At 41.7% G+C, this 18,277-nt stretch overlaps 1 protein-coding gene across 1 annotated transcript in view; it reads left to right on the top strand.

Moving 5' to 3' along the window:
- LOC126188538 (facilitated trehalose transporter Tret1-like) overlaps window positions 1–15,708 on the top strand; it is a 103,811-nt gene extending 88,103 nt beyond the window's left edge. The window contains exons 4-5 of the mRNA XM_049930138.1: window positions 4,614–4,940; window positions 15,382–15,708. Of these exons, the coding sequence (XP_049786095.1) occupies window positions 4,614–4,940; window positions 15,382–15,708 (654 nt within the window). The remainder of the gene's footprint in view (window positions 1–4,613; window positions 4,941–15,381) is intronic.
- Window positions 15,709–18,277: the final 2,569 nt, after the last annotated feature.

Below are 18,277 nucleotides of genomic sequence, written 5' to 3'. Positions count from 1 at the left end.
CGGTACCTAAAGGCTGGAAAAGTGCTCAAGTCACACCCATAGCCAAAAAGGGAAGTAGGAGTAATCCACTAAATTACAGGCCTATAACACTTACGTCGCTTTACAATATGGTTTTGTAACATATACTGTATTCGAACATTATAAAGTAGCTCGAAGAAAACGTTTTATTGACAAATAGTCAGCAGGGTTTCAGAAAATATTGTTCTTGTGAAACACAACTAGCTCTCTATACTCAAGAAGTAATAAGTGCTATCGACAGGGGATGTCAAATTGATTCCATATTTTTAGATTTCCAGAAGGCTTTCGACACCGTTCCTCACAAACGTCTTCTAATCAAAGTGCGTGCCTACGGGGTAACGCCTTAGTTGTGCGACTGGACTCGTGATTTCCTGTCAGAAATGTCACAGTTCGTAGTAATAGACGGAAAGTCATCGAGTAAAACAGAAGTAATATCCGGCGTTCCCCAAGGAAGTGTTATAGGCCCTCTATTGTTTGTGATGTATATTAACGCATTGGAGACAATCTGAGTAGCCGTCTTAGATTGTTTGCAGATGATGCTGTCATTTTCCGTCTTCTAATGTCATCAGATGATCTAAACGACTTGCAAAATGATTTAGATAAGATATCTGTGTGGTGCGATAAGTGGAAATTGACCCTGAATAAGGAAAAGTGTGAAGTTATTCACATGAGTACTAAAGGAAATCAGCTAAATTTCAATCATGCGTTAAGTCACACAAATCTGAAGGCTGTAAATTCAACTAAATACTTAGGGATTACAATTACAAATAATCTAAATTGGAGCGATAAAATAGATAATATTGCGGGTGGAGCAAACCTAAGACTGCGATTCATTGGCAGAACACTCAGAAGGTACAATAGGTCTACTAAAGAGACTGCTGAAACCACGCTTGTTCGCCCCATTCTGGCTGCTGTGCGGTGTGCGGTGTGAAGATCCGCAACAGGTGGGACTGACGGATGACATCGAGAAAGTACAAAGAAGGGCAGCTCGTTTTGTATTATCTTGATATAGGGGAGATAGTGTCACAGACATGATACGTGAATTGTAATGGCAATCATTAAAACAAAGGTGCTCATGAAATTTCAATCACCAGTTTCCCCTCCTATTGCGAAAACATTCTGTTGGCACCCACCTACATAGGGAGAAATGATCATCACGATAAAATAAGAGAAATCAGGACTCGCACAGAAAAATTTAACTGCTCGTTTTTCCCACGTGCCGTTCGAAAGTGGAACGGTAGAGAGACAGCTTGAAGGTTGTTCACTGAACTCTCTATGAGGCACTTAATTGTGAATAGCAGAGTAATCACGTAGATGCAGATACATGTAGATGCACACGTTGATTTTTATACGTCTATTGATATGAAACATCGGTATTAATACGAGGGCACACATGGGGTGCGAACCGGAAACCACAGTGAAAATCCGATGAAGCTTTGCTCAGATGTGTTGGTTGGAGACTCCAGTATTGCCAACGATCACGTCACGTGCTCTTTTCAGTTATGGGCACACACTGAGCTCGTAAGGATTCTTAGGACGACAGCGTCTCGTGTGAGACTTAGCCTGATGTCATGCAGCCCACGTAACATAACCGTCAGACGTTTCCTTCTGCATGGCAATTCTCGGCAGAACTCTGAAGGGGGTAACTAAGTTGCTCCTGCAGCGTTTTCGATGGGAAGTGTTTGATCAGTGACAATAGAGCCCGTAATTGAATCTCCCTGAGTAGTCATCTCCGCTCACATATACCTCTGGCTATGAAGACATTGCTTGGGCTTTGACTACGAGCTGTCGATCAGCTTAGAGAATTGGCGGAAAGCACAGACAGCTTCCTTCTATGACAGGCGTATCGGGAAGGTGGTACAACGCTACGACAGATGTCTAAATCGGAGCGGTGACTACGTAGAGATGTAGCCGGAAAATGTAGCAAATAAAATATTTTTTTGATTTTTACATTGGTTTCCATTTTGCGATCAATCAGACCTTACTTTCCGAATAGGCCTCGCATGACAAAGAAATTTATGAGAATGTACGTTTGGAGCACACCGTTGTGTGGTACAGAAACATGGACTGTGGGGAAACCGGAAAAGAAGAGAACCGAAGCATTTGAGATGTGTTGCTACATAAGACTGTTGAGAAGTAGGTGTACTGATAGGGTAAAGAACGAGGAGGATCCGCAGAATAGACGAGGAAAGAGATATGTGGAGAACACTAACAAAAAGAAGGGACGAGGTGACACGAAATCTGTTAAGATATCAGGGAATAGCTTCCGTGGCTCTAGAAGAAGCGGTAGACGGTGAAAACTGTAGAGGAAGGCAGAAATTGGGATACAGGCAGCAAATAATTGAGGACGTAGGTTGCAAGTGCTACTCTGAGACGAAGAGGTTGGCACAGGAGAGAAATGTTCCAGAATTCGAATCGAGAACAGGTGCCAATGCGAGTAACGTAGAAGAAAATATCCTCGGAGTAGTGAAGCAACTCAAATCAATTAATAAAAGCAAGTCTTCTGGTCCAGACTGTATATCAATTAGGTTCCTTTCGAAGTATGCTGATGCATTAGCTCCATACTTAACAATCATATACAACCGTTCGCTCGTTGATAGATCCGTACCCAAAGAATGGAAAGTTGCACAGGTCACACCAAATTCAAGAAAGGTAGTAGGAGTAATCCAGTAAATTGCAGGCCCATATCGTTAACGTCGATATGCAGCAGGATTTTAGAACATATATTGTGTTCGAACATTATGAATTACCTCGAACGAAGCAGTCTATTGACACACAGTCAACATGGGTTTAGAAAGCATCGTTGCTGTGAAACACCACTAGCTCTTTATTCACATGAAGTTCTGAGTGCTATTGAGAAGGGATTTCAGATCGATTCCGTATTCGTGGATTTCCGGAAGGCTCTTGACACTGTACCACACAAGCGGCTGATAGTGAAATTGCCTGCTTATGGAATATCGTCCCAGTCATGGTATTAGATTCGTGATTTCCTGTCAATGAGGTCACAGTTCGTAGTAACTGACGGAAAGGCATCGAGTAAAACAGAAGTGATTTCTGGTGTTCCCAAGGTAGTGTTATAGGCCCTTAGCTGTTCCTTTTCTATGTAATCGATTTGGTAAACAATCTGAGCAGCCGTCTTAGTTTGTTTGCAGATGACGGTGTCTTTTACCGACTAATAAAGTCATCAGAAGATCAAAACAAACTGAAAAACGATTTAGAAAAGATATCTGTATGCTGCAAAAATTGGCAGTTGACCCTAAATAACGAAAAGTGTGAGGTCATCCACATGAGTACTAAAAGTAACTTGTTAAGATTCGGTTAAAGATAAATCAGTCTAATCTAAAAGCCGTAAATTAACCTAAATACCTAGGTATTAGGATTACGAACAACTTAAATTGGAAGGAGCACATAGAAAATGTTGTGGGGAAGGCTAACCAAAGGCTGCGTTTTATTAGCAGGACACTTAGAAAATGTAACAGACGTACTAAGGAGACTGCCTACACTAAGCTTGTCCGTCCTCCTTTAGAATATCCGAGCGAGGTGGCGCAGTGGTTAGCTCACTGGACTCGCATTCGGGAGTACGACGGTTCGAACCCGCGTCGGGCCATCCTGATTTAGGTTTTCCGTGATTTCCCTAGATCACTCCAGGCAAATGCCGGGATGGTTTCTTTGAAAGGGCACGGCCGACCTCCTTCCCCGTCCTTCTCTAATCCGAGCTTGTGCTCCGTCTCTAATGACCTTGCTGTAGACGGGACGTTAAACACTAATGTCCTCCTCCTCCTCCTCCTCCTTTTAGAATACTGCTGCGCGGTGTGGGATCCTTACCAGGTGGGACTGACGGAGTATATAGAAAAAGTTCAAAGAAAGGCAGCACGTTTTGTATTATCGGGAAATATTGGAGAGAGCATCACAGAAATGATACCGGATTTGGGCTGGAAATGAAAAAGGCGTTTTTCGTTGCGATGGAATCTTCTCACGAAATTCCAATCACCAAATTTCTCCTCCGAATGCCAAAGTATTTTGTTGACACCGGCCTACATGGGGCAGAACGATCACCACGACAAAATAAGGGAAATCAAAGACCGTTCGGAAAGATATAGGTGTTCATTCTTTCCGCGCGCTCTACGAGATTGGAATAATAGAGAATTGTGAAGGTGGTTCGATGAACCCTCTGCGAGGCACTTGAATGTGATTTGCAGAGTATCCATGCAGATGTAGATGTAGATGTAGAATTCACCGGCCGGGGTGGCCGAGAAGTTCTAAGCGCTACAGTCTGGAACCGGGTGATCGCTACGGTAGCAGGTTTGAATCCTGCCTCAGGCATGGATGTATGTGATGTCCTTAGGTTAATTAGGTTTAAGTAGTTCTAAGTTCCAGCGGACTGATGACCTCAGAAGTTAAGTCCCATAGTGCTCAGAGCCATTTGAACCATTTTTTTGTAGAATTCGTATCGGGCTGCACGAAACCAGTCAGGACAATGATGACTTAATGATGTGGGCTGGTACTTGTGATCAGATGGTGTGTAACTTTGGGGGATCATATTGTATTTTCCTGCTAAGAACACGGGTGGACAACCACGAAATGCACTGCTACAGGTTTCGCTGGCTGTGTCTGCGCTGGTGGCGCTGTGCGGCTGCGACGCGCTGCTGTCGTCCTCGACGAGCGTCCTGGCGGACGGCGGCAGCCCGCTGGACCCGGGTCTGTCCGCGACGGCGACGAGCGCCGTGCGGGCGGCGTCGGCCGGCGCCTGCCTGCTGCTGGTGGAGCGGCTCGGCCGGCGGCCGCTGCTGCTGCTCTGCTTCGGCGGCTGTGCCCTCTCCTCCGCGGCAATCGGCGTCTTCTTCTACCTTAAAACACACAGCAGCCCGCAAGTCGTGGCCAGCATCTACTGGCTACCGCTGACGAGTCTTCTTCTCTTCTGCGTGAGCTAACTGCTTGTGAAATCGTTGTTGTTGTTGTGGTCTTCAGTACTGAGACTGGTTTGATGCAGCTCTCCATGCTACTCTATCCTGTGCAAGCTTCTTCATATCCCAGTAGTAACTGCAACCTACATCCTTCTGAATGTGCTTTGTTGTATTCATCTCTTGGTCTCCCACTAGGATTTTTACTCTCCACGCTGCCCTCCAATGCTAAATTTGTGATCCCTTGATGCCTCAGAACATGTCCTACCGACCGGTCCCTTCTTCTTGTCAAGTTGTGCCACAAACTCCCCTTCTCCCCAATTCTATTCAATACCTCCTCATTAGTTATGTGATCTATCCATCTAATTTTCAGCATTCTTCTGTAGCACCACATTTAGAAAGCTTCTATTCTCTTCTTGTCTTAACTATTTATAGTCCATGTTTCACTTCCATACATGGCCACACTTCATACAAATACTTTCAGAAACGACTTCCTGACGCTTAAATCTATACACGATGTTAACAAATTTCTCTTCTTCAGAAACGCTTTCCTTGCCATTGCCAGTCTACATTTTATATCCTCTCTACTTCGACCATCATCACTTATTTTGCTCCCCAAATAGCAAAACTCCTTTACTACTTTAAGTGTCTCATTTCCTAATCTAATTCCCTCAGCATCACCCGACTTAATTCGACTATATTCCATTATCCTCGTTTTCCTTTTGTTGATGTTCATCTTGTACCCTCCTTTCAAGACACTGTCCATTACGTTCAACTGCTCTTCCAAGTCCTTTGCTATCTCTGACAGAATTACAATGTCTTTGGCGAACCTCAATGTTCTTATTTCTTCTCCATAGATTTTACTACCTACTTCGAAATTTTCTTTTGTTTCCTTTACTGCTTGCTCCATATATAGATTGAATTCCATCGGGAAGAGGCTACAACCCTATCTCACTCCCTTCCCAACCACTGCTTCCCTTTCATGCCCCTCGACTCTTATAACTGCCATCTGGTTTCTGTACGAATTGTAAATAGTTTTTCGCTCCCTGTATTTTACCCCTGCCACCTTCAGAATTTTAAAGAGAGTATTCCAGTCAACATTGTCAAAACCTTTCTCTAACTCTACAAATTCTAGAAACGTAGATCTGCCAATCCTTAAACCTTGTTCTAAGATACGTCGTAAGGCCAGTATTACACGTGTTCCAACATGTTTACGGAATCGAAACTGATCTTCCCCGAGGTCGGCTTCTACCAGTTTTTCCATTCGTCTGTAAGGAATTCGCGTTAATATTTTGCAGCTGTGACTTATTAAACTGATAGTTCGGTAATTTTCACATCTGTCAACACCTGATTTCTTTGGGATTCGAATTATTATATTCTTCTTGAAGTCTGAGGGTATTTCGCATGTCTTATACATCGTGCTCACTAAATGGTAGAATTTTGTCATGACTGGCTCTCCCAAGGCCGTCAGTAGTTCTAATGGAATGTTGTCTACTCCCGGGGCCTTGTTTCGACTCAGGTCTTTCAGTGCTCTGTCAGTATCATATCTCCCATTTCATCTTCATATACATCCTCTTCCATTTCCATAATATTGTCCTCAAGTACATTGACCTTGTATAGACCTTCTATATACTCCTTCCACTTTTCTGCTTTCCCTTCTTGGCTTAGAACTGGGCTTCCATCTGAGCTCTTGATATTCATACAAGTGGTTCTCTTTTCTCCAAAGGTGTCTTTAATTTTCCTGTAGGCAGTATCTAACTTACCCCTAGTGAGATAATCCTCTACATTCTACATCCTTACATTTGTCCTCTAGCCATCCCTGCTTAGCCATTTTGCACTTCCTGTCGATCTCATTTTTGAGACATTTGTATTCCTTTTTGCCTGCTTCATTTACTGTATTTTTATATTTTCTCCTTTCATCAATTAAATTCAATATTTCTTCTGTTACCCAAGGATTTATTGTGAAATCAGCCTCTAGAAATCTGTGTACATACGTATATCAGCAGACATATTCGCTCATATCCGAGGTAATACATTGTGGTTCATAAAATAAAGGGAGTCATATGCACTAGGTAGTAGGCGTCGAGGAGGGGCAGGGAGGAAGGAGGGCACTCCGCTTGAAATGCGCCCTAGGTAGGTATGCTCCCAGTAGTGACTGCGTCAGTATCTTTGTTTTTGTAAAACGCATCTCAAAGATCTTGTTATGACGCACGATGGGACAAAGGATCGAACAAACTAGGCAAAAGCTATTCTATTACCGATCAACTGATCAAAATAGTCCCTATTCTATTGCCTTCGTACACATCAAGACGATGTAACGTACTTAACCCGTTCACTGCCAATTGTTTTTGCAGGTTAACACAGTTACGTGTGCCTATATTACACTAATGTAGACTGAGATAGCGATATGCAAATATACACCAATGGCCAATAAAATTGCTACACCAAGAAGAAATGCAGATGAGAAACGGGTATTCATTATACAAATATACTAGAAGTGACATGTGATTACATTTTCACGCAATTTGGGTGTATAGATCCTCATAAATCTGTACCCAGTAGAACCACCTCTGGCCGTAATAACGGCCTTGATACGCCTGGGCATTGAGTCAAACAGAGCTTGGATGGCGAGTCCAGATACAGCTGCCCATGCAGCTTCAACACGATACCACAGATCATCAAGAGTAGTGACTTGCGTATTGTGACGAGCCAGTAGCTCGGCCACCATTGACCGAACGTTTTCAATTTGTGAGAGATCTGGAGAATGTGCTGGCCAGGGCAGGAGTCGAACATCTTCTATATCCACAAAGGCCCGTACAGGACCTACAACATGAGGTGGTGCATTATCCTGATGAAATGTAGGGTTTCGCGGGGATCGAATGAAGGGTAGAGCCACTGGTCGTAACACATCTGAAATGTAAAGTCCACTGTTCAAAGTGCCGTCAATGCGAACAAGAGGTGACCGAGACGTGTAACCAATGGCACCCCATACCATCACGCCGGGTGATACGCCAGTATGGCGATGACGAATACACGCTCCCAATGTGCCTTCACCGCGATGTCGCAAACCACCGATGCGACCATCATGATGCTGTAAACTGAACACGGGTTCATCCGAAAAAGTGACGTTTTGCCATTCGTGCACCCAGGTTCGTCGTTGAGTACACCATCTCAGGCGCCCCTGTCTGTGATGCAGCGTCAAGGATAACCGCAACCGTGGTCTTCGAGCTGATAGTTTGTGCTGCTACAGACGTCGTCGAACTGTTCGTACAGATGGTTGTTGTCTTGCAGACGTCGCCCCATCTCTTGACTCAGGGATCGAGACATGGCTGCACGATTCGTTACAACCATGCGGATACGATGCCTGTCATCTCGACTGCTAGTGATACGAGGCCGTTGGGATCCAGCACGGCGTTCCGTATTATCCCCTGAACACACCGATTCCATATTCTGCTAACAGTTATTGGATCTTGACCAACGCGAGCAGCAATGTCGCGATACGATAAACCGCAATCGCGATAGGCTACAATCCGATCTTTATCAAAGTCTGAAACGTGATGGTGCGCATTTCTCCTCCTTACACGAGGCATCACAACAACGTTTCACCAGGCAACGTCGGGCAACTGCTGTTTGTGTATGAGAAATCGGTTGGAAAGTTTCCTCATGTCAGAAGGTTGTAGGTGTCGCCACCGGCGATAACCTTGTGTGAATGCTCTGAAAAGCTAATCATTTGCATATCACAGCATCTTCTTCCTGTCGGTTAAATTTCGCGTTGTAGCACGTCATCTTCGTGGTGTAGCAATTTTAACGGCCAGTAGTGTACAAATGGAAGTAGTTTCGCGTACGAAATGTAAAACGGCAGAGTGCTTTGGCGGAGCTGTCACTTGTCAACGGTTGATTCAAGTGAAACGATTTCCGACGTGATTATAGTCACAAATCGGGAATCACCAGACTCTCAACGCTGAATGGTAGTAGGAGCTAGACGAATGGGACATTTTATTTCTGAAATAGTTAGGGAATCAGATATTCGGAAGTCTACAGTGTCAAGACTGTGCTGAGAATATCCAACTTGAGGTGTTACTTCTCACTACGGACAACACATTGACCGACGGCCTTCACTTAACGACCGAGAGCATCGGTTTTTGCGTAGTGTTGTCACTGCTAACAGACAAATAACCCTGCGTGAAATAATCGCAGAAATCGATGTAGGGCGCACGAAGAACAGATCCATTAGGGCAGTGCGGCCCAATTTGGCGTTATTGGGCTATGCCAGCAGACTATCGATCCGAGTTTCTTTGCTAACAGGACTACATCGGCTGCACCGCCTTTCCTTGACTCGGTTAAGACACTAGACGACTGGAAAACTGTGGTCTTGTCAGATGAATCCCTCTTTCAGTTGGTATGAGCTGATGGTACGGTTCGAGTTTGACGCAGACTCCACTAAGTCATGGACCCAAGTTGTCACGAAGGCGCTGTGCAAGGCGCGCGGGGTAGCTGTGAGGCCTTGGGCGCCTTGCCACGGTTCGCGCGGCTCCTCCCGTCGGAGGCTCGAATGCTCCCTTGAGCATCGGTGTGTGTTGTCCTTAGCGTAAGTTAGCTTAAGTTAGATTAAGTAGTGTGTAAGCCTAGCTACCGATGACCTCAGCAATTGGGTCCCTGAGAACTTACCACAAACTTTCTTTGTCAATATATGTTCGGAGAGAAAGATATCAATGTTTGGTTATTTTAACTATTGTCATAGTCGGAGGTAACAACATGAAAAAATATTTCCCGTCATTTTGTTTTTGTAACAAGAGAAACCATGGCTCATACATCGTTACTCGTAGGTACCTTCATGATTTCAAAGGGAAACTGCGTCAAACTACAAGATACGCAGAAAAATTACGTGTATCAGAAGACAGAGCATTTCTTCAAGTTCGTAAATCACATTACATGTGCTCAATGTGGACATCGTTTGCGCTGAGGCACACATTTGTCTGGGAAGCCATGACAGCAGACCACTTCAGAAATCTGTTGATTTTGCTGCCTATCTCCAGACGCGAACTAATACGATGCGACGGTACAGAGCAGAGTGTTAACAGTGAAACTTGAAGAATGCTGCAAACCATTAGCAGCCTATCTGCTACTAGTGAAACATTGGTACATAACAATAACATGTAGTTATTTTCTGATACACTATCTTCGGACACTGACATCCCAATGGTAATGAAAAGATTAAGGAGTGCAGGGAACGACCATCAACCAGCCACACTTATGAAAACGTGGCTCATGTGGCTGAGTTGTTGATTCTGACCTGCGAATGAGTGTTAGGCACTGAACCTTCAAAATCCTCTGTTCATACCGCATTAAAAGAGATCTCAACATTGGAAAAGGTGAGCGCGAAGCTCGTCCCCTAAGGTTTGACAGACGGTCAAAAAAGGCAAGGACGAACAAATAAAAAGCGATGGCAATGTTTCATGCCTTTTCCAGACTTGATTCCGGCAGAGTCCTTTTCGTTTCCTGAGTTTAAGACTGCTTCCATCGACACTGCCGACGGCAGTGAGGTAGTCAAGGCTACCGTGACGACCGTTCTTTACGCGGTTTCCACCGAGGTTTCGAAGACTTCTAAATATTTGTAACTATATCTCGAATATCTTATTTTACGACAACACTTGCTTTATTTTGTCAACGTGCCCTGCATTCGTTTTGCGGAAGATAATTTTCTACAAAGCAAGTATGTCTGTTGTATTCACAATACTAGCATCGTTTAAATCATTGTTGCTAGTTATTAGTGACGTAACGCCGCTATATTGCCTAGAACGTGCCGCGTCTTGGAGATGGTTGTTATATCTGTATGGGTGAAAGGGAGATCCCCATAGTTACGCACACATCCTGCTTCCCTCATACCAGCGACTTCTTACGTCTCAGTCATTTCTCTTTCGATTACCTGAACACAATTCACTTCTATTATAACAAATAAGCCCTCGGTTACAAATATTAAGTCAAAATTGACCTGGTTTCGACGCTACTATGAGCGTCGTCTTCAGAATTAGACTAACTGTACTAAAATGTTACGTATATAGTACAGTAATAAAATTAAAGATTGAACTGACTCGAACAGATGCAGTACTTACAAGTCACATATTAAAAAAGATCTCAGCCGGAAAGGCGACGTCATGAACACTTGTGCGATGGCGAGCCACTAAGAGCTGCTCGTACTTTAGTGAACAAGAGTTGCAACAAGCCTGAGGTGCCCACTTTAGAAAGTGTGGGCAAGTAAACATGGTGTTGCTACGAGCGCCATCTAGTAGCAGCAGAAACAACTAGGCTACTGTACATTCAAAATTAGACACATGAAATTGTGATGCAGCTGATTCAGGCATAACGTAACCATTAATAATAACAAGATGAAGTTACATATTTATCTGCTTTAAGTAGAGATACATTTTGTAACGTAAAAACGTTAGTTATGACATACAAGAAAACAGCAAAGATGTGACAGGAAAACAACATTTCGGTAAACTGCATGAGGAAATCTGAATCAAAGATCAAGCAATGGGTTTATACAGTCAAAAAATTTTTATTTCGCAGCTGCAGCTGTTCGTTGAGAATGAGGCCATCATGACGAGTGAGATTTTTTAAAATCTCCAATTCCTCTAAGACATCTAACTTACGCCCCTTCTTTTCGGTATGCAGAATATTGTTATCGCCTATGGCTTTAGGCACGTGTCCAGTAATTAAGAGATGATCGGTGAAGGATGAATTTAGGGGACTGGTGCCGTTCATTCTCAAAAGATGTTCTTTATATCTGACGGTGAAAGCACGTCCGGTTTGCCCTATATAATTGGAGGAGCCGGTATCGCAGGTAATCTTATAAACGCCAGAACTTTCTGTAGAGGAGCGAATGGATTTCAAATTATGAATGAAATTTCTCTTTAGATTATTATTAGTAGAGAAGGCAACATTGCAGTTGTATTTGTTGCGAAGCATGCGCTGAATCTGATAAGAAATGGGTCCTATGAAAGGAATAGAAAAACGTTATTTTGGGTTAATTTCAGTGCATGAGGTGTTGAGCGTGGTAGTTCTTGCAGTTTTCTCTTTTAGGATATCGTCCACTATGTTAGGCGTATATTCATTATTGACTGCTATGGTTTTAAGTAAATTAATCTCCTCATTAAACTTTTCTGTTGAAAGTTGTATGGAGGTGGCTCGGTGGGCGGCAGAGTGAAAAAAGGCCATTTTTTGAGACTGTGGATGAAAAGAGGAAGCAGGTACGATTTGGTCAATATACGTTTCATTTAGAAAAATATTGAAAGTGATGTTATTGTTCAATAGTGAAAGAAATTTTTTCATGGAGGTCGTTAAAAATTTTAAATATATGATCAGTTCTATCGGCGGGTCCGTTATAGATGACTAGAATATCATCAACGTATCTTGTGTAAGAAAGGATACCTAGTGAAGCGGCTGAGACACGGTTAAACAGCTTTTTTTCTAAGGAATTGATAAAGATGTCGCCGAGGATGCCGGCTAAAGGGTTGCCCATAGCGAGACCATCAGACTGCTGGTACAGTTGTCCGTTGAATTCAAAGTAGTTGTACATGACAACGACATTATTGAGATTCATAAAATCAGTAATCTGTTCATGTGATAGATATTATTTAAATTGACGTAAGTTTTCTTCCACAATGATGAGCGTTTAATGTACCGGGACATTGGTACAAAGATTTTTAATATCTAAGGAAAAAAGCTTGGTGTCTGAACTGATACTAAGTTTTTAATATTTTGGACCAAAACGTGGCTGTTAGGAACGGAATAATTATTTTCGGAAACGAAGGATTTTTTCAAAGTTTCGTGTAGAAATAGGGCCACATCGTGATATGCGCTATTCATGCTATTGGAGATTGGACGTATTGGATGATTAGGTTTATGAATTTTGAACTGAGACCGAAGTTTAGGGGGCTGAGGGTTCATATTGATGAGTAGTTTCTTTTGGAAAGGTTTTATAAGAAATTTTGCATTGTTAATGGCTGACCTTACTTCTTTCTGTTATTTAGGAGTCGGATAATCATGCAGCTCCGATATGTTGTTTTCACTGAAGAAAAAATGGTTCAAATGGCTCTGAGCACTATGGGACTTAACAGCTATGGTCATCAGTCCCCTAGAACTTAGAACTACTTAAACCTAACTAACCTAAGGACAGCACACAACACCCAGCCATCACGAGGCAGAGAAAATCCCTGACCCCGCCGGGAATCGAACCCGGGAACCCGGGCGTGGGAAGCGAGAACGCTACCGCACGACCACGAGATGCGGGCTTCACTGAAGAAGTTTTCAGTTTTAGAACTATACTCAGAAATATAAGCAATGACTAGACAACAACATTTATCGGATTTAGTTATTAAAGCGTTTGCTGTTTTAAGTTTATTATTAATGGAAGTTACTAAAATTCGATCATTATGCGTAGCATTAGACAAAGTAGCTGCATTTTTCTCTAGCATGCGGGTTACATCATACGCAATTCTGCCTTGAAAAGCATTATCAATCTAATTATAATCGAGACCAATTTTTAAATGAACAAGCATATTTTCTCTTACATTTCTGTCTGACAGGTTAGGCCTGACGTAGTATTTTAGTCCTTTTCCTAACAGGACTTTTCCATTCTCAGTAAAGACGATGCTGGTTTTATTTAAATTCTTTCATGCAAGACGTGACTGCTTTTTTGAAATGTATTCTGAGGGCCTTTTTCATTAGAAAGCAGACAAAAAAGATTGCTGAGCTTCTTCTCGTGTTTCTGCATTATACCTATTTTACAAATCGTTAATTTGCGTCCACATGTCATCAATATTAAAATTATAGTTAACACGATAAGTGTTTGTGATACTTAAGTACAAATGGTATGCTTCTTCGTTAAGACGCTCTTTCTTAGCGTACAGCTCTTTTATCCCATTACAAATAATATTCTTAACGATAGGTCTAAAGGACTTTGGATTTTTATTACATATAGAAAAATTGATGTAGGCTTTTGCATAAGTCAGGACAAGTCCCCTTTTTATGGACACGTCCTCGGAAATGACCAAAAAGACTAATCAAAACCGTTTGGCAACATCTGCAAAGAAATTGTGTAAGGAAACTTGGAAGGCAAGAAAGAGATGTTCCAATTCAGTATCAAAATAAAACGAAAGATCAAAATCTATAAAAAAAGAAAGGAAAGCAAGATCAGAAAGAATTTAACAATAGTGGGCTAATATATATCAAAGAAAATTAAAAATTGATCGATGTTACGTACCCCAAGGTCGTGTTAAACGAAAGAACGAGAAGACAGTCCAAGGGAAGTAAATAATGAAATGAAAATAACTTCCTTATGGAACTAGACGAACTTGAATATGTTTTATAGTAATTCTCAAAAAGCACAACACACCTATTTTTAATTTTTTTCAGTTTTCTGACTGGTTTGATGGTGTCCTTCACGAATTCCTTTCCTGTGCAAGCCTCTTCATTTCAAAGTAGCTCTTGCAACAAACATCCTCATTTATTTGCTGGATGGGAGCCTAATCTCTGCAGGCATATAATCCGACCTACATCTCCACTATTAAACAATAGACGGGTTTCAGATGCAGCTATCTTTATGACATTAGAGGATACACACTGTTTCTGGACAACGCATCAGTAGAAGGTAAGAATTGGATAGTTATCTGAAAGTTGGGCCTATAGAATTTAAAATAGCAAGTGGCAAGCCAGTCTTATAAGTTTACGGCTTTCTAATGATTTCTGTTAAAAAAGATATTTATAACATGATATGTCACAGTGGAAGTGCTGAGGATACTCATCTGCAGAACTTCTGTGAAAGAGTATTTCCCACACTGCTTGCACAATATGTACATTCTCCCTGGTGGCTTTTTAATGTGTGAAATTCTTTCTCTGCCAATGAATAAGCACCTCTCAGTGGCTTTCGACCTTCTAACTTTTTGCTCTTCATTTATTTCTTCAATCTTCTAAAAGCATATGCAGTTGGTTTGCCCATAACATTAACACTTCAATCTTCTAAAAGCATATGCAGTTGGTGTGCCCATAACATTAACACAAGAAACGGCCAGCTTAGAGAAAGTGTGGATCACAGCGTCGAAAGTCGGTGCATGACAGACGCAGACGGCCGTAGAAGATATCTTAAAACAAATTTCTATGCAGAGTAAGGTTATAAATCTTTGAAATGTCTTTCTAGAGGCATCAATTCAATAAATTAATAAATAAAAACAAATCTAATCTTTTCGCTATTTTGCCCTACATTTGCTCCTAATGCGATGACCAGTAGTTGTCAGGGAAGCCTAAGCCCACACTGTTTATCGTGACCATCGTCAAGGTTCGTTCCGATAAGGACCAAATGTGGTAACTGTTCATTTCTGCATCCCTGTGGTGGCAGGTTTAGCCAGCGGGAGCACCTGTGTGTACCTGCTAAATTAAAGAGAGCCGTATTACTTTGCTGCAGGTGTCCTTCGACATGGGAGGCTACCCGCTGGTGTGGGTGCTGCCGAACGACCTGATGCCGGCGTCAGTGCGGGCCCTGTGCAACTCGTGCGTCTCCGTCGTGAGCTCAGCGCTGGCCTTCGCCCTCACTAAGCTGGCTCAAGTCGTCTCAGATGCTGGAGCGCCTTTCGCGCCCTTCTGGGTCTTCGCTGCTTGCGCCTTGGTTGGGTTGTCCTTCACTTGGTATTTTATTCCCGAAACCAAAGGTCGCTCACTGATGGATATCTACTCCGAGATGAACGTCAAAGCGCTTGGACGCCCACTGGACAAACGTTATCACTGTCTCTAGGAACTGCTGAGGCAAATTTAACTTTTCTTGTACCTAGAGAGAAAGAGAGAGTGACTGCTTCAGAGAAACTAATCCAGGTCAGTGAAGGAAATGACACTAATTTACCTGAAACGGAACCGTCCAAACTTCAGCTACTTTAATAACTTCGCTTGTACCTGCTAAGATGTTATGGACCCAGGTCACTGCGGAAAATTACGTACGACTACACCGTAGCTGCTCATGTCAAAACAATCGTACACCCTTGTATACTGATTTCTTCTTTGCATTGAAAGTGATATTGGTTTCTGATTGAACTCGATATAGTACATGACACATCGTCCATTTGAATTTCTGTTTGCGTCCCCTATATTAATTACACTGTAGGCCTCATGTACCAGTTAACGAGTGCTAATCGGTTTCTCTGGGTAACGAAAAAGAGTAGCGCTTAACCTTTTTCTCTTAACAACTTCATTGCCGTCTAACTTACCGAATACGTTGATTGAGATTGCTTCCTGGGTCCTGTGTAACTACCTCAAAAACTTACATTGAGCTGAATGTCAGAAGTGTACAGCAAAGGATTTACTGATCCTCTAAGCAGTTTCAAACTGCAACAGTCAAGACGCTGTAGTTTCCTTTTGTTTAATTCATGCAAATCTACATATCTGATTATTTCAAGATTGCTTCGTCAATTATAATGTAAGGTAAATGGTTTACCCGTTTTGGAATGACGAAATAGTGTCATAATCGTAAGTTTCCTATTTTTCTCTCTACGTAGTTATTCTCTGCTCAACACTAAATAGAACACAAATATCAATGCGACCAGGTGTCATCTTGCGTGAAATCATGTGATACACTTCAAGCTGCATATTTTTTTTTTCAGTTACCAAAGTTACAAGAACTGATAACATAAGATATGTATATTTGCCACTGCCTTTGTTTTGCAAAAAACTAGATTCACATTTCAGAATTTAATGTGTTTGTTAAAATTTCATTTCATTTTAGAATTCATAAGTGCTGCATTTTCTTGTTTGTTTCAAACTTCTACTGCAAAATATTGGGAATTAGATCTCTTCGTAGCTTAAATTCATAGCAATTTAACACTGAAAGCACAGAGCACAAAGTACAAAATAAAATATTTTACGAAATCAGTGTGAGACAAATCTTCATAAGGAACATTTTTAAATCCCCTCCACGAAATTATTCGATACTGAAAAGTTTTTAACGAATCCAACGATTTTCGTTCGTAATATTGAAATAAAGATGAATACAACACAACACTGGCTATTTTCGGTTATTTTTACGTGTAAAACCCTCTCCTGCCCAATTATGCTAGAGACAAAATTTTAGCGGTACTGCTGCCAACGAGCCTACTGGCGAAAACAGTGTATTATGTTCCAATATCGTTCATTTTTTGTTTATACGTGAGTGGAATTTTGGAGTGTCTGAGGCATAAATGAATTATTAACTGATATTGACTAGATATGTGAGAAGTAAAAATTACAGCGGAATAACAAGGCTTCAGTACAGATAGCAGCAGTTTAGATGGATATAGAACACAGCAGTTATGCATAAATGGAAACATTTGCACACAATAGACTAATAAAACCTGCAGCCTGCATTCTAAGTTAGACCCGCAGGCTAAAGCTCTCATGCACATTGACGTCTTCATATATTACGGTCCTGTGTTGTTCACACCCACACTGGTGATGCACGTTTCACAACGTCACATACCCACCTTTTTTTAGGTCGTTATTTCTGTCTTTTCTTCTCTCACGGAATCCAACAAAGTACTTCTAGGTCCAACTAGCACCTATTAGCGAAGCCACTTAAGTTTCATCTTCTTTAAGATCATAATTAAAACAAGGAAGGGACTGGAATGAAAGAAGTAGTTTCCCTGTTCCTAGTACTAATTCTTAATGTAATCACTATTTTTCGCAAAGAAGCACTCAGATTTTGTAAGACTTTCATCACTAAAGTCTTTGCAACACTTCCACAAGTTAATATTGTTCACATGCGAGGTCCCCTTCATAGTCCTTAAGCGCTCTTTACACATAAAATCATAAACAGATTCTACGATCTCACTCCTAGTTTGTACAATTCTGCTGTCGTTGTGTAATTTCGTAGACCTCCACTGCTAGTGCGGCCAGTGTTGTCATGAATAAAGTCATTTAGGATTCTGGGTCGTGTTATTACGAAATAGCAAAAGACATAAGATGCCGACGATTCGATCATCTTGGGAGTGTTTAGTTGTTTTAGTGTTTCATAATGATGTGACTGATTACCCAAAAGGATTTTATTCTGTTGTTGACTTGTCTATAATCCATTATTTTAGTGTTGTTGGTGTTGACGTTCAGAGCTACTTTTATGAAGCTAAAAAAAAAAGTTATTTCAGTCGATATGTCTACTGTCAGATGTTAGAGGCTCTTAAAACTAAATATAAAACGCTTAAGTTATGTCTAAACAATTAAGAGACAGAAACTGCAAAATATGCCACTCCTCGAGAAAAATCAGTACCGTCTTTAAACTCTGTCCACTACGGGATTTAACTGGCAGATTAAGTGATTATAAGGAAAGTGTTACTGATTTCTAC

Source organism: Schistocerca cancellata, chromosome 5 (genome assembly GCF_023864275.1).
Source record: "Schistocerca cancellata isolate TAMUIC-IGC-003103 chromosome 5, iqSchCanc2.1, whole genome shotgun sequence".
Lineage (NCBI taxonomy): Eukaryota > Metazoa > Arthropoda > Insecta > Orthoptera > Acrididae > Schistocerca > Schistocerca cancellata.
Note: the sequence above shows the minus strand (reverse complement) of the source record. Positions and strands in the feature narration are given on the sequence as shown.